General features: G+C 40.3%; 1 protein-coding gene across 3 annotated transcripts in view; it reads right to left on the bottom strand.

Moving 5' to 3' along the window:
- CDKL5 (cyclin dependent kinase like 5) overlaps positions 1-24806 on the bottom strand; it is a 153594-nt gene that overhangs the window by 106218 nt on the left and 22570 nt on the right. For all 3 annotated transcript variants that reach the window (XM_050936493.1, XM_050936492.1, XM_050936494.1), the window contains exons 3-4: positions 22475-22702; positions 21444-21478 (exon numbers count right to left, since the gene is read on the bottom strand). In XM_050936493.1, coding sequence (XP_050792450.1) covers positions 21444-21478; positions 22475-22538 — 99 coding nt within the window. In that variant the 5' untranslated portion in view covers positions 22539-22702. The remainder of the gene's footprint in view (positions 1-21443; positions 21479-22474; positions 22703-24806) is intronic.

Consider the following 24806-nt stretch of genomic DNA (forward strand, 5'->3'; position numbering starts at 1 on the left):
GTTATTTCTGCTCTTCTAACAAACAGTCCACATACCAATGTATCTTGAAAAATAAAGTCTCACATAATGGCTGATATTTTACAGTGGGGAGAGAAGATTGAAACTCTTACCACTTTAAAAGAATTTACGGTTGAGAAGGGACACAGCACTGCGAGTGTCAAAAAGTTAAGGAGGATAATACTAATAAACATTTCCATTAATTTAAGTTTTTAATTAAAACAGAACAGTTTAAATGAACATTCTTCTGAAGTGTCAGAATCCAAAAACACAATTGGATTGTCAATGTGCTTGTCAATAACTGATGGGGGGGAGCCAAGTTGGAGGAAATTGCATTTGTAAAACATGAATTGGATTCAAGCTGCCTGAAAGAATGCTTGTCTGTTTATGTACTCCCACAGTAATTTATATCAGTGGAAGCAATTCTGCTAAAATTTCCTAGATATGAATATTGGGGGCAATGTATTCTCAGTGGCTGACCCCAGTTCTGGAATTCGATTGTGCATCCCATCAGACCCACAGTTTGTTGAACTTTCAAGGTATGATGCAAGGCTCAACTATTCCCTCAGGCTTTTGCCTGACTGAAATGTGCTAGGTGCATGTGGTGAGGGAAATAAATTGTATTTCATTTAGTTATTAATGCCCTGTATAAAGTTTTTAAGTGTTTATAAATATCCCTGAGATCATTTATAAAATGATTAGAACAAATGCTTTCCATTTTAGTGATCTATTAGAAAGCCACATTCAAAATAAGCTATATACTAGTGCTTCTTAAAAGTAGCCAAAATTATTACCCTCAAATGAGTCCAATTCAGCAAGTTTGCCAGTTATTTCTAACCAGAAAGAGAGGGGTAGAGAAACCATTTTGAAGAGAATGTTCCACTAGAATTACATTTGGACTAAATGGTTGTGTAAAGCTACTTTACCCAAGACATTCAGAAGTTAAGATTTATTATCCATTACAAAAATGCTGGCATTAACTGAGGCCCTTGTTTGGTCTGTTTGCTCGGTCAACAAGAGAGACCGTACTACATTCTAGCCCCTATCAGAGGTCTCTCTGGTTTACAGATAAAGAACATCAGCTGGAAAGTCTCTCCTGTTGTTATACCTGTACAGCACAAGATAGCTGGCTGTAAGAAAGCTCTAAATTCACAAAAACAAATAAGAAAAATAAGTCTATTTCATGCAGAAATTTGAGAAACATTTATCTAGCATGATCTCATATCAGGTCTCCTTGGTTCTTAGTAAAAGCTTTGAAAGCCAGAGGGAAAATTCAGACCACTTTCTATCAATTCCCAAGTCTGACATGCTTTTGCTTAATGGGGATAATGTGTGTCAAAATTGAGTTTCGTACATTGTAAATTTAAATTTTTTCCAACTGGCCTTGATTTTGAAAGTTAGGTTCTTGCTAGTGTTATTGCTTTCTGGCATGGTGTACTTGTAGATGGTAGCAGTGGTAGAACTATGCAAGCTTACTCACATGGCTCTGCCAGCATGACTCACTCCTTGCACACTAATCCCCCTGTGTTGTCCAGTCCTCTGCCAGATCCATCTATTTATATTGTGGATAAACTGGACAAAACAACACTGATCAGTTCCATTTTTGAAATGCTCATTCATGACTAAGGACCAAACTGCTCTACTTACACATGACTAGACCATTGATTTACTGTGAGTAAAATGAGCATGATTTGACCCCATAAGATACAACCCCTGTTTTCACTTATAGTGCAAGATACACTTGGACCTCAGGTGTCCAGATGTCAAAAGACTAACGCATTAACCCAGTGATACTCCAACTGTATTCCTCTATTATTCGTATTACTGTATAGCCTAGAAGTCCTAGTCATGAACCTGGACGCCATTGCGTTAAGCACCAAACACACAGAACAAGAAGACAGTCCCTGCCCCAAGGGTCTTATAATTTAGGTATCACCAATGACTCAGAGACCTCCAAGGACCCAGAGGAATGGTGTGTCAAGAATCCATGAGGGTCTCTAGTTGAAATTACTATAAGATGGATGCATAACAGATTGAAAACCATGCTCAAAGAGTAGTTCTCAATGGTTCATTATTAAACTGAGAAGACATACCTACTGGGATCCCACTGGAGTTGGATATTATTCAATATTTTATTAAAGACTTCTTGGATAATGGAGTGAAGAGTATGCCTGTAAAATCTCTGGATGACACCAAGCTGGGAGAGGTTGTAAGCACTTTGGAGGACAAGATTAGAATTAAAAGTGACCTTGACAAACAGAAAAATTGGTCTGAAATCAATAAGATGAAATTCAGTAAAGATGAGCAAAGTACTTTGCTTAGGAAGGAAAAAAAATCACATGGACAACTATAAAATGGGGATAACCAGGTAGGCAGTCACACTGCTGAAAAGGATCTGGAGCTTATATTGAATATTAAATTAAAAGAGCCAATGTGATACAGTTGAGAAAAAGGTTAATATCTTTCTGCAGTGTATTAACAGGAGTGTTATGTAAGACAAGAAGTAATTGTTCCACTCTACTCAGCTCTGGTGAGTTCAAAGCTGGAGTACCGACTCCAGTTCCGAGCACCATGCTTAAGGAAAGGTATGGGCGAACTGGAGAGAGTCCACAGGAGAGCAACAAAAACAATAAAAGGTTTAGAAAACTTAACCTTGGAGGAAAAAAGTGAAAAAAAAAACTGGCTACGTATAGTCTTGAGAACAGACAAATGAGGGAGGACATACTAACAGTCTTCAAATATGTTAAGGGGTGTTACAAAGAGGACTGTGATTAATTGTTCTCCATGTCCACTGAAGGCAGGACAAGAAGTAACCGGCTTAATCTGCATCAAGAGAGATTTGGGTTAGATATTAAGAAAGGCTTTCTAACCATAGGGAAAGTTGAGCAAAGGAATAGACTTCCAAGGGAGGTTGTAGAATCATTGTCACTGGAGGTTTTTAAGAACAAACACAAGACAAACACCTGTCAGAGATAGCAGAGATATAGTTGGTCCTATTCTCAGAGCAGGGGGCTAGACTTAATGACCTACTGAGGTCCCTTCAGCCCCACATTTTTATGATTCTATGGTTGCTCATTAATGCATTTTGAAATCCTCAAATGGAGAATGTAATTACAAATGCAGGGCATTATTCTTCCTTTTAAATGATGAAATCATAGGCAGTTTAAGATCACTTGGCCTATCTTTCCTTCACAAACACTTTTCCAAGATGGCTTTTTCTTTCTTTACTTTTTTGTAAGACAACCTCCAGGATAGTCTAGAATCTCTCTCAAGGTCCCTTCCAGGCTACATTTCTATTATTCTGTGATCCTCATAGGTGAATCATGGAGCACTCAAAAAGGTATGAAAACACCCCTTGCATAAATTATGCCACTTAGCCCATTATAAAATAATTGTCAGTGGCAGGACTAGGTTCTAGTCTGATATTCAATCTACTTCAAACAGGTATGCACTAGCACAGAAGTAGCTATATGATTAACCAAGAATACTTAGATTTTAAGTTCTCTGGAACAAGAAACTTTTTTGTTCTGTATTGGCACAGCACCTAGACCAATGGGCTCCTAGTTCATGACTAGGGCACTGGAGTGTTCTGATAATACAAATAAGTACTAATACTGTTCCTTTACCAATCATGTGGTAGCCAAGAATTCTCTAATTCAGGGGTCCCCAACGTGGTGCCCATGGGCGCCATGGTGCCCGTGGGGGCATCTAAATGTGCACATGTCCTGGCCGGTGGTCAAGCATCCGACAAAATGCTGCCAAAATTTGGCGGCAAAGCCTCTCCATGAGGCCGCTTGCCACCGACAAGCGACGTCATCGAGAGGCGGCGACGCCAAAATGCCACAGAAATTTGGCAGCATTTCGGTGGATGCTCGACCGCTGCCATGGTTCTTCCTCTGGCGCCCGCCAGACGAAAAGGTTGGGGACCATTGCTCTAATATATCGCATTTCATCATTACCAATTAGCCAAAATGCTAAGATTTTAGTTTTCTTAAATTCTGTAAACACTACTCAAAGCTTTTTCTGCTGGTAAGATGGAGTCTCATACTTATAGTCAGGGTTTGAAAGAAAATATTTTCAGACTTCTACTGAAAAGTGATTTGTCTGGGAATTTTTTTTACATCAACGTAAGCATTTTAAATTATATTTACATCCAAGTGTGTGAAAAGGCAATGGTACTACAGAGAACTCATAATTAAAAGCCACTAGGGCAGCTGTACAGCATTCTGCTGCAGTCTTGAACATGACTCCTACATTAACAGCAATATGTACAATTCATTCACAGAGGAGATGGAAGCATGCAGCCAATAACAAAGGAGTTGGTTACTTACTGGTAACCTTCCAAGGAACAGCAATGTCATCTGCTACATGGGCAGCCGCCTCTTTACTTACCCAGCCAAAAAACATAACACAGCACCTGGCAAGAACTCATGAAGCATGTACATAAAGAAGGAACAGAAATAAATCGTGTTTTACAAAAGGACTACAAGTTCCATGTGATTTTGATTAATCAAGAACTATACATTTGGCAAATTGTGAGAGAATTTCTAATCAGTTGGAAAGAAATGGTCTGATATGATCAAAAAATAGTTCTCTAGCAGAACTTTTTTTTCTATCCTTTCACCCTCAACAAATGTCAATATAATAAAATCAATTGAAACTTCTGTTTGAGCCAAAACCAGATTTGTCAAAAACATGGCCATGACACATTTCTTGCCCATTTCACAAGAGAGGTTGACCTGTTTTCTGACATGCCTGAAACAGACACAGTATTCTATGTCCTTTGGATTATCTATCAGTTTAGGAGTCATGTTCAGGACTGCAGCAGCTGGAAGAACGGGGATTCAGCAACTATTTTTTTTCTGTTACCATTTCTTGTCACCTTTCGCTGTGTCTGACAATTCATTTCACTTTCTGACTGCAATCATATTCCTCTAGCCCCAGTTTCACTACCAGGGTTAATTACACAGACATACTTCAATACTTTGGTCTAATGATTGTCCTATTGCAGTTGCTTGCTTGGGACGCACCAAGATGTCCCAATTAGTTAACAATACAATATCATCCCAACATTACATTGCCTTGATTTTGACATACCAGATAATACTAGTTTTCTCTTTCTATAACAAGGCTGTTTCATCCTCTGAGAGGAAAGGTTCCTACCCCCCACTTAAAAAAGATTGAAGAGTCAGGACTGAATGACAAGAAGGCTGATTGAACACTACCACAAACTGTGATATGAAGGGACTTATATGAGAGACATTATATGAGGGGACCCACATTCATCTGGGTTGCTAACCTCTTGGATCAGCAAATTGCCAGAGGAATAAGCCACACTCTCTAGAGATCAGCAGAGTATGTACATCTCAGTTGTTTTAGGCATGAAGCTGTGATCTTCCATGTAAGATAAATAAAAACAAAACAAATTGTGTGGGTAGTTCATGCTGCTTTATATAATCTGGCCAAACAACCTTATATAAGTACCGTTACAGCTGAGAAAACGGCAACAACTCAAATACCAAAAATTTGCCATCCAAGCGGGTCTGCCTTACTCCAGCAGATGCCATGCCTATGGCAAGAATGACAAAACATGGTTACCTGCTTGTGCAGACTGCAGGCAGCAATCATTACAAGGCCCATTCAAGACAGCAAATAAACAATGTCTGGCTGAATGCATTACAGAGAGATATTACTGGGGCTCATTGTTAAAATACTGCTTCAGAGCCTCCTTGATTTGAATAGCCCCCCCACTAAGCCCATCTAATAGTACTGGTATCTAGCTGCTCAAAAATCAGCTGCCAGGTGATCAACCTTAACTCTCCACTCCTGGGGAAATGTTTCCCCCTTAGCTTCACAAATGTTATGTAGAGCACTGCAGGCTGCTATGACCATCTGAACATTTTCCTCATTGAGGTCTAACCTTCCAAAAGGGAATCAGCAACACTTTTAATCGGCCAAAAAGTATGTTTCATGGTCATTCTGCACCTACTGAGCCTCTTGTTGAAGCACTCCCTGCTGCTGCCAAGGTTTCCAGTGTAAGGCTTCATGAGCCATGGGAGTAAGGAATAGGCAGGATTCCCCAGGATCATTATGGGCATTTCCACATCCCCTACTGGAATCTTCTGGTCTGGAAAGTCCCTGATGGCAGCTTTTTATACATGCCAGTGTTCCTGAAGATGCGTGTATCATGCACCTTCCCCAACCACACCATGTTGATGTCGGTGAAATGGCCCGGTGATCCACCAGCACCTGCAATATCATAGAGAAATACCCCTTTCTGTTGATGTATTCTGTTGCAAGATGGTCTGGGCCAAAATTGGGATACGCGTCTATTGCTCCCCACCACAGTTACGGAATCCCATTGCCGCAAAGCCATCCGCTATTTCCCACACATTGCCCAGAGTCAGTCCTTCATAGCAGGAGGCAGTTAATGGCCCTATACACTTGCATCACTGCAACCCCCACGGTAAACTTCCCAACTCCAAGTTGACTCATGACTGACCAGCAGCAGTCTGGACTTGCCAAGTTCCACGAACAATAGCCATTTGCTTTTCCACCGGCTCTCATTTTGGTGTCCTTGTGCTCTAGGGCAGGGGACAGCTCCACACACAATTCCATGAAGGTGGCTTTGCATATCTGAAAGTTCTTCAGCCACTGCTCATCATCCCATACCTGCAAAATGATATTTCCCAAGGCCAGAAGCGATAGTCCACCATGTGCAGCTCCTCTGTGAATGCCAACATCAATCTTAAATTGTTTCTTTCCATGGCACATAGCAGGGCAGGCACTATGGATTCCTGTTTAGATTCGCAGCTCATGAAATATTGCAGGATCAGCCGTGTTGTGTTCACGCAGCACAGGATCCATGCTTTCAGGCAGAGAGCAGACGCACAGTTTACAGGGGCAATTGAAAGAAGGAACAAAACATAGTTGGAAGCCTATGGAATAATGGGACAGAGAAAATTGCATCATGGGATGCTGAGCCCACCCCCCACGATGCATTATGATCTATTCCCAGAGCTCCTAGAGGTAGAAGGTAGTGAGTTGCACAGTGCCAGTTACCCATGGTGCACTGGTCTGTCGATGCTACAGCACCAACTGTGTACATACTGAGCTGACACAAGGAGCGTTGTATGAACATGCACAAGTGATGTAATTACACCAGTTCATTATTATTGACATAATGGAAGTCAACTTTACTTTGTAGTGTAGACATGGCCTTGGTGTGAAGAATGAATCAGAGAAAAACAAAAAATGGAAGCCTAGCTCTAGATGTTATATCCCACTTGGGAAAAAGTGAAACCAATGAAACAGAGTCAATCTGCCAGTTCACTTTAAGAGACATAATGACATTAACAGCTTAGCTTTTTTCCTATCTGCTGTTGGATGAAATTAAACACACTGGATTCAATTTTCCAGTGAGTTACACTGGCGTAAATCAGGAATAACTCCTCTGAAGGCAATGGAATTACACCTTTGCGCCCTCTTAATTACACAGGTAGTAATGAAGTTCATCTGGGTTAAGAGGACAACAATGAAGAACGGTCAGCTAGGGAGAACCCTATAAAAGCATTTTACTAGAAAGGAAAGTCCAGGAAACTGTGAAAACACTAACACTTTACGTTCAAGGTAAATGCATTTACATCTGTTCACATGTATGGGTAGCAGATATGATTCTTAAGTTCAGGAAAATGATAATTTGAAGTGTTGGCAGCACTAGTCCAGTTTTCTTTCTGCCACTGCTGCCAAACAAAGAACATGAAAGCCACTGTACATAACAACATTGTGGGGTTCTGTTCCAGGGCTTCATGGAAAAAAGGCTCCAATATGCCTACTCCTGGATTCAGTATTGAAGTTGATGCTCCATGATGGAGCTGATTCCTTCAGACTTAGAATCAGAATTCAGGGAATGTGATTGATCAAAGAGCTCATGAAAAAGGGGTTAATGTGACCTACAGCAGCAGAATGACACTGTCAAATCCCTACCCCACCTTTCCTCAGGCATAGGAAGCCATGTTACCACCAGTTGAAGACAAGTTGGGATTGAGTTCCAACTGCTATGAGCCTTCAGTACTGGGAATATTGTGCCTTCATTGCCACAGCCAACTGTGGAAGTTTGATACAGCTCTCTTCAGCTCAATGAATGTACTTTACTAAAGGTCTTGCGTGTGTAATGTCTCTTCATGACTGGTGAAGAGGCAGGAACTCTGTCTGCCTGCCCGCCCGAAGGGATGGATCAACAACCTGCCAACCAGCACAGCAACTTGAAGTAAGGGCTCCCTTGCCAAAGGCAGTCTACAAATAAACCCCAGGATCTGGGGCAAGTGACTAGGCAAGCCCCAGTAAACTGGGCTAGCGGGGCCATGCCCCAAACTGAAGAGACTTGTAGGAAGTAGCCCAGGGAAGTGGGGAAGCAGATCTCTCTCTCCTATTTAGGGGTTGAGCTACGCAGGGCCCTGGGCTGGGACCTGGTAGAGAGAGACTGCCTAGGGCCCCCTATGACCCTCTCTGACCTTACAGGCTGCCTGGCCACAGAAGACTATCACACCATGAAAAAAGGCATCTTCCAACAGAGTCAAAACATGCTGGTGAATACTGAACACTAATTACACTATTATTAATTTAAAAAATATTTTAAAAGATAAAAAGCAGTAAGCTTTCCAAGGAGGCATCCAGCAGGGGCAATGACAGACAATGTCAAGTTCTTTCTAGCTATCACCAGCTGTTAGAAGTAAAACAATGGTAACCGGGGCTAGGCATAAAGCACAACGATGCTGTACAGAAAAGTTCAGAAGGTCTGGACTTCACACAACCAATGCTTAAAGACAGAAAGCAATACAAAGAAAGCATGTCTAAAATGAATGGAAATGCATGGAAGACTGATAATGGGAATATTGACTGTATGCACAAAACAGGATATTGAAAATTCAATGCTGATATATTCTGGCCATTGATCCAGAAAAGATCTTCCTACAGTAAGACACAACATAGGAGCCTTAATGCCATTAATCTTTCAAACTAATGGTAAAACTGGACAATGGGCACTGCCAAGACACCTAAATACCGCGTTGATCATCACCAACTGCATGGTTGTGTAAGCAGAGCAACTCTTGGGGTGCTCTAAACAAGATGCAGGTAGAAATGGCCTTGTAATGAGCAACAACAGGATTAAGGGAGTGCAAAGCTGAGCATAACTACACCTTTGAGTATGCACACACACTCTTGTGATGTGTTCCCTATAGCTAGGTCACACTGGAGGATCTAGCCCATCTTTTTACTTCATTTCTAATAGGATTTGTTAAACCTGAAGTGGTTTATTTTTTAAAAATGGAGGCAATTATATAATTTCATCCTATAGCCCATAAAATGGATGATTTGGGGTCATATTACAGGACTAGTATGCAAACTTATGCTATGCACGAGGACAGGCAAGTAACCTTTGGAATAAATACCTATATCTTTTGGCCTTCTGTGTTGGGGTGGACTCCCCATAATAGCCCTGCAAGAGCTGACTTAGGCCAGGTGAGCCCAATCAGCTACTTAGGCTGAAAGCAGGGGAGATTTAGGTTGGAGGCAGTTAATTAAGGACAGACTCACCTGCACAGAAACAAGCCGGGCCTGTTTAAAGCCAGGTAGCTGGCTGCTGAGAGGGAGGGACAGGATACAGGGAATTAGGCTACAGTCACTCCTTTGGCTGGAAGGAGTTGGAGGCTGACATACTGAGAATGCGGGGGGGAACCTGAGCATGTAGGAAGAAACCCAGGGAAACAGCAGCAAGAGGTAGACTGTGGCTGCTTGTTACGGGGTGCCTGGGCTGGAACCCAGTGTAGAGAGAGGGTTTGGGTTCCCTTACCAGCCACTGGGGAGTGGCAAGGGCATTGGAGGTGCCAGTCAGGCAGCAGGTCTGGAAAGACTGAATTCCCTGGAAGAGGAGGACTTTAGTGACCTGGCCAGATGGCCAAGCCATAGAGAGGAAGCTGCAGACCCGGGAGTGAGCAGGCAGCAGAGTGAGACTAGATAGGGAAAGATAACACTGATGGGTGAATACAAGCTGTCAGAGTGAATCCCGAGGATGGCCAGCAGGAGGCACTGCTCAAGATGAGCAGACCCCATGACAGCTTTATTTAGATATCCTTTTATCTTGAAAGTGTAGAGATGATGTAAGTAAAGTCTGACTTCTCAAATCTCTTAAAATCCAAAATGTCTTGAACTTATTTCTCTGACTGCATTCCTCTGCAAGAATAAAACAGCTAAACATATTCCTGTAAATCAATTTGTCACCCTGGAACATTGTCTGTTGGGCCTTAAGGTTACTTTGCTAATTCTGTCTTAAGAAACCTGTTAGCTGCTAATCTGGATGAATTTACATTATTCTTGCTGTTTTTTGTCAAGCAAAACAGGTAACACTCAACTTAGTCACATTTCTCACTTTGTCATAAGATATCAGATGCAGTCTGCAAAAGGTCATTTACAAGGTTTTGGGGAGTCTTCTAGCCTTCAGTGGGGAAAAACCCTATTAATTTGGGTGTTAGCTGGACAATTTAAATAGTGCTCATTTGATTCTGCAGGCAGAGGAGCATTATGATGTTACAGTTAACTCAGCCAGTCCTCCCTCCAACTCTCCAGTTCATTTGGATAGATCTGTCCCATTGGCTGGAGACACTAAATGATGCTGCAGGTCAGGACTGCAGTATTTGTAAGAGTTGGGGGTGTGGTACAGAGGTTCAGGACTGAAATAGTGGGAGCTGCTTCAGCTTAGGAGTTCTACTGGCTCAGAAGAAGTGAGGCTGGAGTTATAAGTTATGACTCCCTCCACACTATACCTGGCTCAGCCAAGATGACTCATCTTTGCCCAGTCAACTGTTTTTCAGCTCAGCTAAACAGTGCCCATTCTGTGCTACAGGCACGTATTCTACAGCACCAACTGGGCACAGTCAAAGTGAGAGTTGACCACGGCAGGCAACAGTGTTTGGTTTTAAGATTACGGTTACTGAAGGGAGGGAGGGAGGACTGGCAGAGTTACCGATGATGCGACAGTGCTGCTGCTCAAAGACTCCTGCCTGCACCAAAAAATGGGTAGTATCAAAAGGAATATGAAAATGTTAAAACAGAGAAGGAGGAGGAGTATTTTAGATTACTTAATACTAATATTTGGGTTTAGTGGCAGTACCCTGTAAAATTGCTTTAGGTTCAGGAATAGAGATTGTTGCATATGTAGGGCAAGCTGGCAGGTGGTTGGAGGGGCAAAAACAAGGTGTCTGATCCTCTGGTGAATATTGGCACAACCAGTCATACTGGTCCCAAAAACACAGAGAAACGATAAAAGAGTGGGAGGTTTATTGAAATATACTTACCACTGGAAAAATCTAGATTTCTAGATATTGATAAAGTAGGTACGAATGGATATAAGGGTATGTCTACACTACACACCAGATCGGCAGGCAGCAATCGATCCAGTGGTGGTTGATTTATCGCGTCCAGTTTAGACATGATAAATCGATTTCTGAGCGCTCTCCCATCGACTCCTGTACTCCACCGCCACGAGATGTACAAGTGGAGTAGAGCAGTCGACTCACCGCAGTGAAGACACCGCAGTAAATTGATCTAAGTACGTCAATCTAAGTTGCTTAACTTAGATCAATCCCCGCCCTGCCCCAGTGTAGACCAAGCCTAAGAAAGTTCTTTCCTTGTACACACTCATTCTGTTGTCATACTTTCTCTGATTAATCTCATTGGCTCACTCGGTTCAAATCCTGAAAGCCATTCTAGTTTGAACACACTCCATTTGGAAGCAAAATCCATCTATTTATTCAGGTCTTCCATTAATGGGAATTATTTGACATCCCTTTGGCAGTACATCTCCTGTCTGGAATTCCTCAGTCTGTAGTTGGCTGAGACATCAGATTGTAAGAGTGTATTTGCCATATTTGGAGAGAGAAGTGTGCCGGTCTGCTCTAGTTTATTTCCATAAATTGTATTCAGTTATGGGCTTATAACATAACAATCATGACTCTACTTGGTTAAAGTCAATGCCTCTATCCCCAAAACTACATGAAATGTCTCAAATCATGAGATGGAGTATGCTCAACTGTACAGTGTGCAGAATTTTAAACTTCAAGGTTGGCCTACAATCTGACAGATTCTTTTTTCATTGCTTCAGTTAACAGCAGTGGTTCTCAGCCAGAGGTCTGGGGTCCCCTGGGGGGTCATGAGCACGTTTCAGGGGGTCCACCAAGCAGGACCAGTGTTTGGCTTTCGGCCCTGGGCCCCAGCAAGTCTAAGTCCCACTGCATGGGGCTGAAGCATAGGGCCCTGAGTCCCACCACCTGGGGCTAAAGCAGAAGCAACTTAGCTTCATGGGACCCTGGGCAATTGCCCTGCTTGCTACCCTTTAATGCCAGCCCTTTCTCTTTATATAGAGAAAACCAATTATTGTGGCACAGGAGGGCCATAGAGTTTTTACAGCATGTTTTTTTGGGGGCAGGGGGTGCTCAAAGAAAAAGGTTGAGAACCCCTGGTTTATAGTACACTGCAATATTATAGATAATTGGTTAGTAGCACTGCCTATTAAGGCTGCCTGACACTTCCCATAAGACACTATTCAACTGATTATTAAAAACTTTCTGAAACCTCAACCATTTGGACTGAAAATTTCCATACTGGATGTCTGTCGGGTGATTTTGGACTATGTGTGTATTTTTCCCCTTGCAGGGAAATTGCAGCCTTTTAATGGTTCAACCATTTCCATAAACAGAGATAGGGAAAATACATTGTTTTGCCAATGTTAAAAAAAATCTTGAGACGTTTTCTCTGAAATGCTCTTGTGCATCCATGCTTTGGTGTCTGACAAAAAGGTTATCCGCTGCCAATGATCTAACTTTTGCCTTCCCTGTAAAAATCTGCCCAAATTTGGAGTTCAGTTAAGATTTTACAATTTTAACAGCTAAAAATCTCAAAAGATTCCATCCTCATTGAGCCTCTCAGCTCCCAGTACTGACAATATTGTGAAGTCACTATCCCTACTGAGCAACTGTGCATGATCCCTCCAGTCATGGGTTACAGGAGTGAAGCAGGACTTTCTCTGTAATTGCTGTGCACGGGTGTGATTTGGGCACTGCTCCCTCCTGCTGGCACCAAGGCAGCACAGAAGAGGGAGTGATTTGAATGGAGTGGGGACAAACTGGACAGAGTGTGGAAAGAAAGGAGCAGACTGGGACAAGGAGACTGAGACTGGGACTTCAAGTGGGGGTATGGGTGGGGGTTCAACTGGAGCTAGCCAGGCAAAAAGACAGGGAGCCCAAGGGGAAGAGGAAGGACAGGTTAGAACTGATTTGGCAAGGAGAGTGGGACACAGATTGGACAAGGTGCTGAGGAAGGAGGGAACTGGAACTGGCTGGACCAGGAGACTGGGACTAAGAAGCTAGTAGAGAGTTAGTGGGGAGGGAAAGGAAAAATTGTGTCAAGGAGCTGGGGTGCAAGGACAGAACTGGGTCGGCACAAAGAGACTGGAATAAGAAGCCAGGTACATTAAAATAGAGATTGGATGAGAAACCTAGAGTGGGAGATTAGGAGCCCGTAGAGTGGAGTCAGGGCCGGGGGAGGGGGAAGACTGATCCAATGAGGAGTACTGGGCTAGGTTTTGTTGGGCAAAGAGAAGACATGGATAGGAAAGAAAAATGTGTCCACTGAAGCACACTCTCAGCCTGGAATGGAACCCAAGAGTACTGAGTGTCATCATTCCTCTGATGTCTGCAAATATCTGTGAAGCATACCAACAAAATGTAAGACTTATTTTCCCCACCCCAACCAGTGCTAGTCCACCGAGGAGATGATGCCGTCAGTTCCTCAAGTGGCAGAGGTCTATGCAGTGGATCTAAAAGGTTTCAACCCTGCTAATGCACCATGTGGGTGTCATCATGATACCACATGATGGAATTTCAGGTATATATTTAGATTTTTTTTTAAAAGCAAAAAAAACTAAATTCCACACAAAATGCTACATTAAGAGAACATTAAGGTTGCAAAGACTGGCATTTAAAGGTAGAAAATACCATAATTAAGGTTGCTTGTGCAATCTCAGTTTGGCTCCTTTGTTTCTATGCATTATGATAGAGTCTTTAATTACATGATCACATACTGTTTTTTCCACAGGAGCCCTGTCCCCTTCAGTCCACAGAATGGAACTGCTCTGGGATGAATCAATCTTGTGTAGTGAAGAAAGCTGTTCCTTGCTTCATTTGATGCAGAAGTTGGAAGGTGTGTGGAAACAAGACCGAAAGAAGGGAAAGGAAACGCATGGTTCAGGCAGCTGATGGCTGTCTCTGCCACAGATTTTCTATGCAAGCTAGCAAATCACCTAAACCAAACTTTTCATAGGTGGTCACTAGTTGCATTTTTCATTTTCTGGGTACATGATTTGAGATCCTGGTATCTGATTTGCAGAAATGCTGAGCTCTCACCGCAGTAACTGAAGTCAAACGAAGCTATGCTCTGACATATGAAGTGCTAAGTACTCTGGAAAAACATCAGAGGGGTAGCAGTGTTAGTCTGGATCTGTAAAAGCAGCAAAGAATCCTGTGGCACCTTATAGACTAACAGACGTTTTGGAGCATGAGCTTTCGTGGGTGAAGACCCACTTCCTCAGATGCATGTAATGGAAATTTCCAGGGGCAGGTATATATATGCTAGCAAGCAAGCTAGAGATAACGAGGTCAGTTCAATCAGGGAGAATGAGGCCCTGTTCTAGCAGTTGAGGTGTGAAAACCAAGAGAGGAGAAACTGGTTCTGTAATTGGCAAGCCATTCACAGTCTTTGTTCAATCCTGAGCTGACAGTGTCAAATTTGCAGATGAACTGAAGCTCAGCAGTTTCTCTTTGAAGTCTGGTCCTGAAGTTTTTTTGCTGCAGGATGGCCACCTTAAGGTCTGCTATAGTGTGGCTATGGACTCTCTACTCAGACCCTATGCAACCAGCACTCCCAGCTATCTCCGTGACACCACTGATTTCCTGAGGAAACTACAATACATTGGTGACCTCCCAGAAAACACCATCCTAGCCACCATGGATGTAGAGGCTCTCTACACAAACATCCCACACACAGATGGAATACAAGCTGTCAGGAACAGTATCCCTGATGATGCCACAGCACAACTGGCTGCTGAGCTCTGTGCCTTTATACTTACACACAACTATTTCAAATTTGATGACAATATATACCTCCAGATCAGTGGCACTGCTATGGGCACCCGCATGGCCCCACAATACACCAATATCATTATGGCCGACCTGGAACAATGCTTCCTCAGCTCTCGTCCACTCACGCCCCTTCTCTACCTACGCTACATTGATGACATCTTCATCAACTGGACCCATGGGAAGGAGACTCTGGAAAAATTCCACCACGATTTCAACAGCTTCCACCCACCATCAACCTCAGCCTGGACCAATCTATACGGGAGGTCCACTTTCTTGACACCACGGTGCAAATAAGTGATGGTCACATTAACACCACCCTATATCGAAAACCTAACGACCGCTATGCCTACCTTCATGCCTCCAGCTTCCATCCCGGGCACATCACACGATCCATTGTCTACAGCCAAGCACTGAGGTACAACCATATCTGCTCTAACCCCTCAGACAGAGACCAACACCTACAAAATCTCCACCAAGCATTCTCAAAACTACAATACCCGCACGAGGAAATAAGGAAACAGATCAACAGAGCCAGACGTGTACCCAGAAGCCTCCTACTGCAAGACAAACCCAAGAAAGAAACCAACAGGACTCCACTGGCCATCACATACAGCCCCCAGCTAAAACCTCTCCAATGCATCATCAAGGATCTACAACCCATCCTGGACAATGATCCCACACTTTCACAGGCCTTGGGTGGCAGGCCAGTCCTTGCCCACAGACAACCTGCCAACCTGAAACATATTCTCACCAGTAATTGCACACCGCACCATAGTAACTCTAGCTCAGGAACCAATCCATGCAACAAACCTCGATGCCAACTCTGCCCACATATCTACACCAGCGACACCATCACAGGACCTAACCAGATCAGCCACACCATCACCGGTTCATTCACTTGCACGTCCACCAATGTCATATACGCCATCATATGCCAGCAATGCCCCTCTGCTATGTACATCGGCCAAACTGGACAGTCTCTATGGAAAAGGATAAATGGACACAAATCAGACATTAGGAATGGCAATATACAAAAACCTGTAGGAGAGCACTTCAACCTCCCTGGCCACACTATAGCAGATCTTAAGGTGGCTATCCTGCAGCAAAACAACTTCAGGACCAGACTTCAAAGAGAAACTGCTGAGCTTCAGTTCATCTGCAAATTTGACACCATCAGCTCAGGATTGAACAAAGACTGTGAATGGCTTGCCAATTACAGAACCAGTTTCTCCTCTCTTGGTTTTCACACCTCAACTGCTAGAACAGGGCCTCATCCTCCATGATTGAACTGACCTCGTTATCTCTAGCTTGCTTGCTAGCATATATATACCTGCCCCTGGAAATTTCCATTACATGCATCTGAGGAAGTGGGTATTCACCCACGAAAGCTCAAGCTCCAAAACGTCTGTTAGTGTATAAGGTGCCACAGGATTCTTTGCTGCTTTTTCTGGAAAAACAGGCATTTCAAATCGGTCCCTAAAAGGTAGTGGATGCTTTTGACTAACCTCTGTGCCTCCATTCCCCTTCTATAAAATGGAGATAAAACCCCTCACGTCACAGGGGTTTTGTAAAAATAATTTCATTAATATTTGTGAAGCACTCATACTAGAGTGCTAGAGATAAGCCAATAAGGACATTAATAATTGTCTCTTCAGAACAAGGTTTGATGCATGTACAGTAAATAAAGGCATGGGGTGAAGAAGAAATATTAGTTATCCTGGAGGAGTTTACTTTTGCTTTCATGATGATACACCCTTAGAACAGAATAGCTAGGTGTCAAAAATTAGGTTTTTATTTTGTATAGCCCATTCTCTCCTTATCTAAGCATATAAGCACACACACATACACCACATCACAATAGATATGAAGTTCAACAATAGTAAGTCACTATATCTTTTGATAACTTTGCAGTTATGGGACCAGATCCTCAGCTGATATAAATTTACATCAGCAGAAAATCAGGACCATTGCATATTACACCATTCTGTCTCTAAAGATCAGTAGTTAAATTCCTGCATTCTGATTCTCAGGAATAAATTGCTACTTCCGGGAAAGAAGGGAAAACTGCATTTACTGAGGGATCATTACTAGGGAGGAAGGTAAACTTCTGACAATTTGGTAGGATTTCCAGTCTATGTCCAAGAAACTCCTTTACTGGAATAGTGTGGATGTTGCGGATCAGGACTGAGTTGCATTAGCACAGCTGTGTTGGGAAGCCTACACAACCCCTACCAGCATTAAACGTGGGTCAGGCCACCATTATCAGTCCATCATTTTCATAAGCACTAAATCTGCCCATTGTATTTTTAAGCTATACAGAAGGAAAATGAAAATTACTTATTTAAAATATGAGATAAATCGTGCAGCATGTCACATCCATCAGTGAGATGAAAGGCTGTGATAATCATGGCATAATGGAAGCTTTTTGTCACAGCAGACACACAGGTCTAACTTGACTCTCACTGAACTGGCCTACATGACAGACTTAAAAAAAGCTGGAACGCCATTCATTTTAGATAAGCAATTTCTATTCCAACCACACGAAGTGAGGAGGCCTAGTATGTAAGTGTTATACAAAGATTTGAACTGAGTGAGAGTATGTGGGAAACTTGCTTTCCACTCAACTCCAAATTTCACTCAGTCATAAAAATAAACGTTTTAAATCAAAATAATCAGCAGTGAAGTAGTAAAAATGTTGACATGTATGGCAGGGCTATATTTTATAAGACAAACACACTTCTGTATGCAAGCATGTGTACATTCACATTCATACACAAATACCATAATTTTGTGAAGAATCAGGTAACAGTACATGAAAACTAGCCTATTTAGTGTTTAAATCTCCATGTCCTGGAATAAATATGAAATTTGCATATAAAATCAGCACTTCAGTGTTTGTTTACTTGTACACCTCAAAGTGCACAACTGTACACTTTTCTTTTTGGCTTGCAAATGGATTTTCTTTTTTAAGTGGCAGCTCTTACAATTGTTATTGTTAGAGAAATGACAGCTCTGAAACCTGAGAAGAATGACAGAAGTTCCTGCTCCTTAAAGCTAATTACAGGCCACCTGTAGACTTCAAATGACAAAGTACTTGATTTATAGTTCTCTTTGCAGACATAGGGAAAAGTTTAAACTGTGCAGAAACAGAAGAGCAGCATACCACTGCATAGTACCTCAGTCTTACCCTTTATGTTAGTAGTAGTAGTAGTAGTAGTAGTATTAATGTGTCATCACACTTGGAGCTGCAACATGGGAGAAATACACCCAGCTTGGACAATCACGGAGGAAGAGATGTTCCGAGAACTTAACTGTTTTACAGCAGAATTTTTGCCTTTCAGAGAACTCTTCTTAAAAATTAGGTATTTTGTACTAATATCTTTTTGTACTATTTGAAAACTTTTAAACATTTTTATTCATAATTTTTGGGACTGTCAGTTAATCGCAGTTAACTCAAGTGATTAACTCAAAAAATATTAATCACAGGTTTAATCGCACTGTTAACCAAAAGAATGCCAATTGAAATGTATTAAATATTTCGGATGTTTTTCTACATTTTCATATATATTGTATTCTCTGTTGCAACTGAAATCAAAGTGTATTTTTATTACAAATATTTCCACTGTAAAATAAGAAATTGCACTACAGTACTTTTATGAGGTGAACTGACAAATATTATTTCTTTTATCATGAAAATGCAACTTACAAATGTAGATTTTTCGTTTGTCACATAACTGCACTCAAAAACAAAATAATATAAAACTTCAGAGCCTACAGGTCCACTCTGTCCTACTTCTTGTTCAGCCAAATGCTAAGACAAACAAGTTTCTTTACATTTACAAGAGATAATGCTGCCCTCTTCTTGTTTACAGTGTTACCAGAAAGTGAGAACAAGTGTTTGCATGGCACTTTTGTAGCCAGCATTGCACAGTATTTATGTGCCAGATGTGCTAAACATTCGTATGCCCCTTCAAGCTTCAGCCACCATTCCAGAGGACATGCTTCCATGCTGATGATGCTCATTAAAAAAATAATGTGATAATTAAATTTGTGACTGAACTCCTCGGGGGAGAGTTGTATGTCCCTCACCCTGTTTTACCTGCATTCTGTCATATATTTCATGTTACAGCAATCTTGGATGATGACCCAACACATGTTGTTCATTTTAAAAACACTTTACAAAACACAAAAGGTACCAATGTGAGATTTCTAAAACAGTTACAGTTCTCGACCCAAGGTTTCAGAATCTGAAGTGCCTTCCAAAATCTGAGCGGGATGAGGTGTGGCGCATGCTTTCAGAACAAAAGAACCACCATAAAAGAAAATCAACCTTCTGCTAGTGGCATCTGACTCAGAATGAAAATGAACATGCGCTGCATCGCACTGCTTTGGATTGTTATCGCGCAGGACCTGCCATCAGTACAGACACATGTCTTCAGGAATGGTGGTTGAAGCATGAAGGGGCATATGAATCTTTAGTGCACCTGGCACATAAATATCTCATGACACTGGCTAAAACAGTGCCAGGAGAACACCTGTTCTCACTTTCAGATGACATTGTAAACAAGAAGCAGGCAACATTATCTCCTGCAAATGTAAACAAACTTGTTTGTCTGAGCGACTGGTTGAACAAGAAATAGAACTGGGTGAACTTGCAGGCTCTAAAATGATACAGTTTTATTTGTGGTTTTTTTTTGTACACAGTTCTATATTTGTAAGCTCAACTTTCATGATAAAGAGACTGCACTACAGTACTTGTATTAGGTGAACTGAAAAATACTATTTATTTTGTTTTTTTACAGAGCAAATACTTGCAATCAAAAATAAACAAACAGTGTACATTTGTATTGAATCAATAGATTAGAAAATGTGGAAAACAATCCAAAAATATTTAAATAAATGGTATTATTGTTTAACAGTGTGATTAATTGCATGATTAATTGTGATTACTTTTATTAATCATGCAATTAATCATGATTATGTTTTTTTAATCACTTGACAGGCCTACTAATTTTATAATACATAGTCAAGATAGTCAATCTATAAATGGCAATTTCATATAATCCTAAGGACTAAGTATCTCAAGTTGAACTTAAACATCTGAAACTAGATTTAGGAGGTAGGCACTACATGTTCTACAATTTTTATTTTATTTTAAATAGCTTTTCAAGTAAAAGGCAAGAGGGACAAAGCAATAAGAACACAAAAGAAGAAAATGAAAGTGTAAATAGACTCTTTAGTAGACAGTCTACACTAGACATTTTGGTATCTTAATTGCACAGCTGGAAGGGAGAATGAGGTATTTACTTGTTGGACAAGTTCCTCCTAACTTTTTGTCAGTTTTGATCCTTCCCTTCCTTCACATCAGCACCACTCTTCATTCCCTTTGCACTGATCCCATGAAAGTAAAATTTTTTTATATATATATACACACACACACACACACACACACAAACACACACACACTAACCAGATGGCAAAATTGGAGTTTATGCAAGAAACCCAATTTACATGTGCCTCAGTTATATTTTTTGGCAAACCTCAAATACAGTATATCATGTCCAAAAGCACAGCGACTAAGATAAGGAATGAGCAACCCCATCACACATTCCCAGAAACATTAAGTGATTCATTTTGTTTCAGGCACACTGAATTTCAAACTCCATTTGCATTTTCAAAACCGTTTTTTCTGTTTTTCATTTGTCCTTTGCCAGATTAAAGTGAATATTCTTTTACTGCAGTTAGATTATCGAACAGCAGCCATGGAAATTCCATGTATCAGTCCTGAACAATTTGTTGCCACGTTACAGAAACCAACCAGCTATATCGTATTAGCAAGATATGATTAATTACACAACAATAGTCTCCACTAGAATGTTTTGAATCATTCGACAAATTTTTTTTTATCCAACTCTCAATTTTAATTCCCAGGACTACATCTGAAGCATGACCAGACTAGTAACATTTAATATGTTCTCTGAATTTGTTCAACAATTTGTGTGTTAGAATTTATAAAATGAAACTGTCTTTTTGATTATATCTTACCCTAGATGCAGCTGTTTTTTGTCACAATATAGTGAAACCAGGACCCTGAACAACTGATTGCAGACCAAGGCCTGTCCCAACCAAGGCAGCAAAATGTATGTCTAATATATACTAAACAACCCAGGTCTCACTCTCCATGTTAAAAATTTCATTCTTGCTTTCATCCATGGACCAACATCTATGTACAATTAAAAGCACTCTATTTACCTTGTGTCTGCATTTAAGTACAACCCCATAAGCTCCTGAAACACAAAGGAAAAAAAACCAAAAACAGATTAATTACCATGCTGTGGGAAAAGTAAGCAAAATACACTACATTTCACAGCTGTCTAACATGTATTATGGATGCATTGTTCCCAATACAATCTTCTTACACTTACAGCTAAAATGCTTTGTTGCATTTCTGTGTAACAAAATTTAAAAATGAAGCTGCTTGTAAGTATGATTTTAAAATTCTTCTATGAATTCCTTATTTTTAGAAATATGCATATGCAAGAAAAACTGGAATAACTGCACATTCCTGTAATAAGTGGCTGTAGTATAGACAGCCAACTACTGGACTTGTTTAAAAAAAAAAAACAAAAACAGAAAAAAATTGTGATTTCATGTACATTCTGGTACATCTACTTTTTGTTTACTTTTAGGGCATCTCTCAGGGCTTATTTACACTGAAAATGTTATAGCAGCATAAATGTAGCGGCATTCTCCTATTGGTACAGGTAATCCACCCCCTCAAAAAGGAGCAGCTAAATTGATATAAGAATTCTTCTGTTGACCTAGCACTGCCTGTCTACATGGAGACTTAGGTCAGCTTAACTTCACTGCTCAAGGTATAGATTTTTCACACCCTGATATATCAGGTTCAGTTGGATTTGTAAAAAGATAGTTTTTCCATTTTTTTCGGACATCCTGACAACTTAAAAATTAGACAATGGTTTTATTACTTAATATGCTGACTTATATATGTAAATAATAATTTTGTCTAGATCCGTAATGTCCATAGTTATGGATATCAATTGTCAGAGAAATATTTTTTTTTGCGCAGCCTGGATAACAATGATTTGGTTTTTTAAGAACAAAATGACTCCCAACATTAAAGTAATCTTGAGAAATAACATTTTGCAGAATTTCATCTAATGGGAACAGGCTTTATTTTTTCTGTTTAATAATAGAATAATATATAACTAGCCTCTGAATTCTGCTAATTCTAATTCATATTTCATTAAGAACTGACTTACCTTCACCTACAACCCCAAGGATCTCAAATTTATTCATCACATTACCAATGTTAAGAATCTTCATGAAGACAAATTCCTCTTGTGATGAGAGCCACAGAGCATGGCACAGAGAAGAGTATCTAAAGGGTCTGTGGTAGACAAAACTGAAGACTTTTGACAGGAGAAATCCACATTGATTGACTGGACTTCTTACATACTTGTCCTAGTTTCCAGGAAGCTATTTAATGCCTGGAAAGAAATGAACGGTAAAATTAGCATCAGCAGATCTTGCTTTACAGGACGTAAAGGAAAACAATGGCATATATTCACAATATTTACCATCAGCGCTGTGTTATTTGATAAAGAAAATTGCCTCACCCCCTTTCTGGGTTTTACAATGAATAGAGCTCTGCAGCATGTGTAAAGGGAGCCAGCAAAGGTGACTACATATGATATATGGCACAGTCGGTTTTGTAATCCCATACGCAGGACATCATTTAAAATAAGAAAACAGCTTACATAAGAAATGTTTCCTGCTGGTATAAGAGAAAAATTGCAGTGATCTACCACAGTGGGTAGTTGAACACACATCTATAAATGCTAGTGTTTTCCCTTCCATTTATGTTGGCAGCTAGCTACAGAAAAATTGATTGTGATTAGCCAGTTTATTCTTCACTCACTCCCATGATAGAAAATCTTCATTGGAAGAATCTTTATTATGCTAGCTCCTCTTTTTCTATCTTTTCTTTTATTACATCTGGAAATATTTCTAACACTTTTCATGGTTAAATCTATTAGGAGCATATTAAGAATATGCTGAAAAATGTTTATGATATAAGAATTTTCAAAAAAATTAAGTATACTTAGTACTGTACAATACACATACCCTTTCAAAGTTCTATTTGTAGCAAAGTTATACAATTTCAGACAATAAATGTAGTAATTACAAAAAAATGAAATGAACACAAAGAAAGCAAGTTTCTACTCCAGGTAAAGTTTGTCACCTATAGTTTTAGTAGAATGAGAAGTGTATCAAGATTTATTTTGCCATTGTATATAGTATCATCAATACATACACCATTTATTTATTTTAAAATGTAGAGAGAAAAATAAACCACCAATACATTCACTGTAAAAGGGAACAGTTTTCACATCTCAGTGCCCTAGGAATGGGACTACTCATGAGGAACTAGCCTGTAGGATGGGAATGAATCCATATAACTAAACCAGCACATGGCACAGAGATCGAAGACTTAACTCTGCTGGATTCTGCACACAGAAATAAAACAACATCACTATTTTAGTGTTGCCAATGGATGTTGTTGAGAGTGCTGCTGTGAGTCAAACATAATGAAGAGGAGGGATATGAGATAAGGCCAGCATTGTGGTGTTTGTGCCCTGTCAAAAGACCTGGAAGACAAACTTGTTTGTAAAGAAACCAAAAGCTACATACAAAAAAAGAGAGAATCAAATACACAAGAAAAAAAATTGCCAGAGAGAAACAGGATCAACTCAGAAAATAAAATTTATTTTCAACTTTCTATTAAGTATCAGTCAACAATTTCTTTAATGAAGATATTAAACAAGACTAACACCAGTCCCTGTGATAACTAACAATCCAGTCACAAAATTTGGTACTTTAGTGTTTATAATTACCCTCTTAACGGCTCTTGTTTTTCATCCAGTTTTAAATGTACATGATAATATTGAAGCCATTATAAATTAGTGGAAAATAGTCTCTCATGAGACTCTATATCTAAATCTTTAAGAACCCTAAAGGTATGTCCACATTTCCCTTCATCTACTAATTCTGAAATTCTATAAAAACTGCAACTCAAGTCCAGCAATACCTGTTCGTCTTAAAGCCATGCTGCCCACTATACATGGTTCAGTTCTTTTACTCATTTTTCTTGATTGGGTCTCTTTCAATATTTGTTCCATATGTTACTGGGGATAAAGGCTAGATTTGCAAGAGAGAGTTATTGCTAAGGTCACTTTTAAAAAATTAGTATGAGTTTCCTTCCCCAAACCAGTCTTTCAACACATCTCCAATTTACCATCACCTTAAAAAAAAAGAGTGGCACAGTAAGTTTATTTTCTAATTACATTAGTACCTCTGGATGTATAACATATGGAAAGGCTGTTTTAGAGTTTGAGGGGTTTTTTTGGTTAGCAATTTACCAGTCTACCTGCATATAATCAACAGTTAATATTACAACAAATAATTTGTACATTGTGACATTGTAAGTTAAAACTAATACCTCAAATTCCCCTGAAAACATATTGGCCACGAACAAAGATCACATAGCACAGGTGCTCCTGATGTTAAACTAGCACTAGTAGGTGTACTACC

This window comes from Gopherus flavomarginatus, chromosome 1 (assembly GCF_025201925.1).
Source record: "Gopherus flavomarginatus isolate rGopFla2 chromosome 1, rGopFla2.mat.asm, whole genome shotgun sequence".
NCBI classification, from domain to species: domain Eukaryota; kingdom Metazoa; phylum Chordata; order Testudines; family Testudinidae; genus Gopherus; species Gopherus flavomarginatus.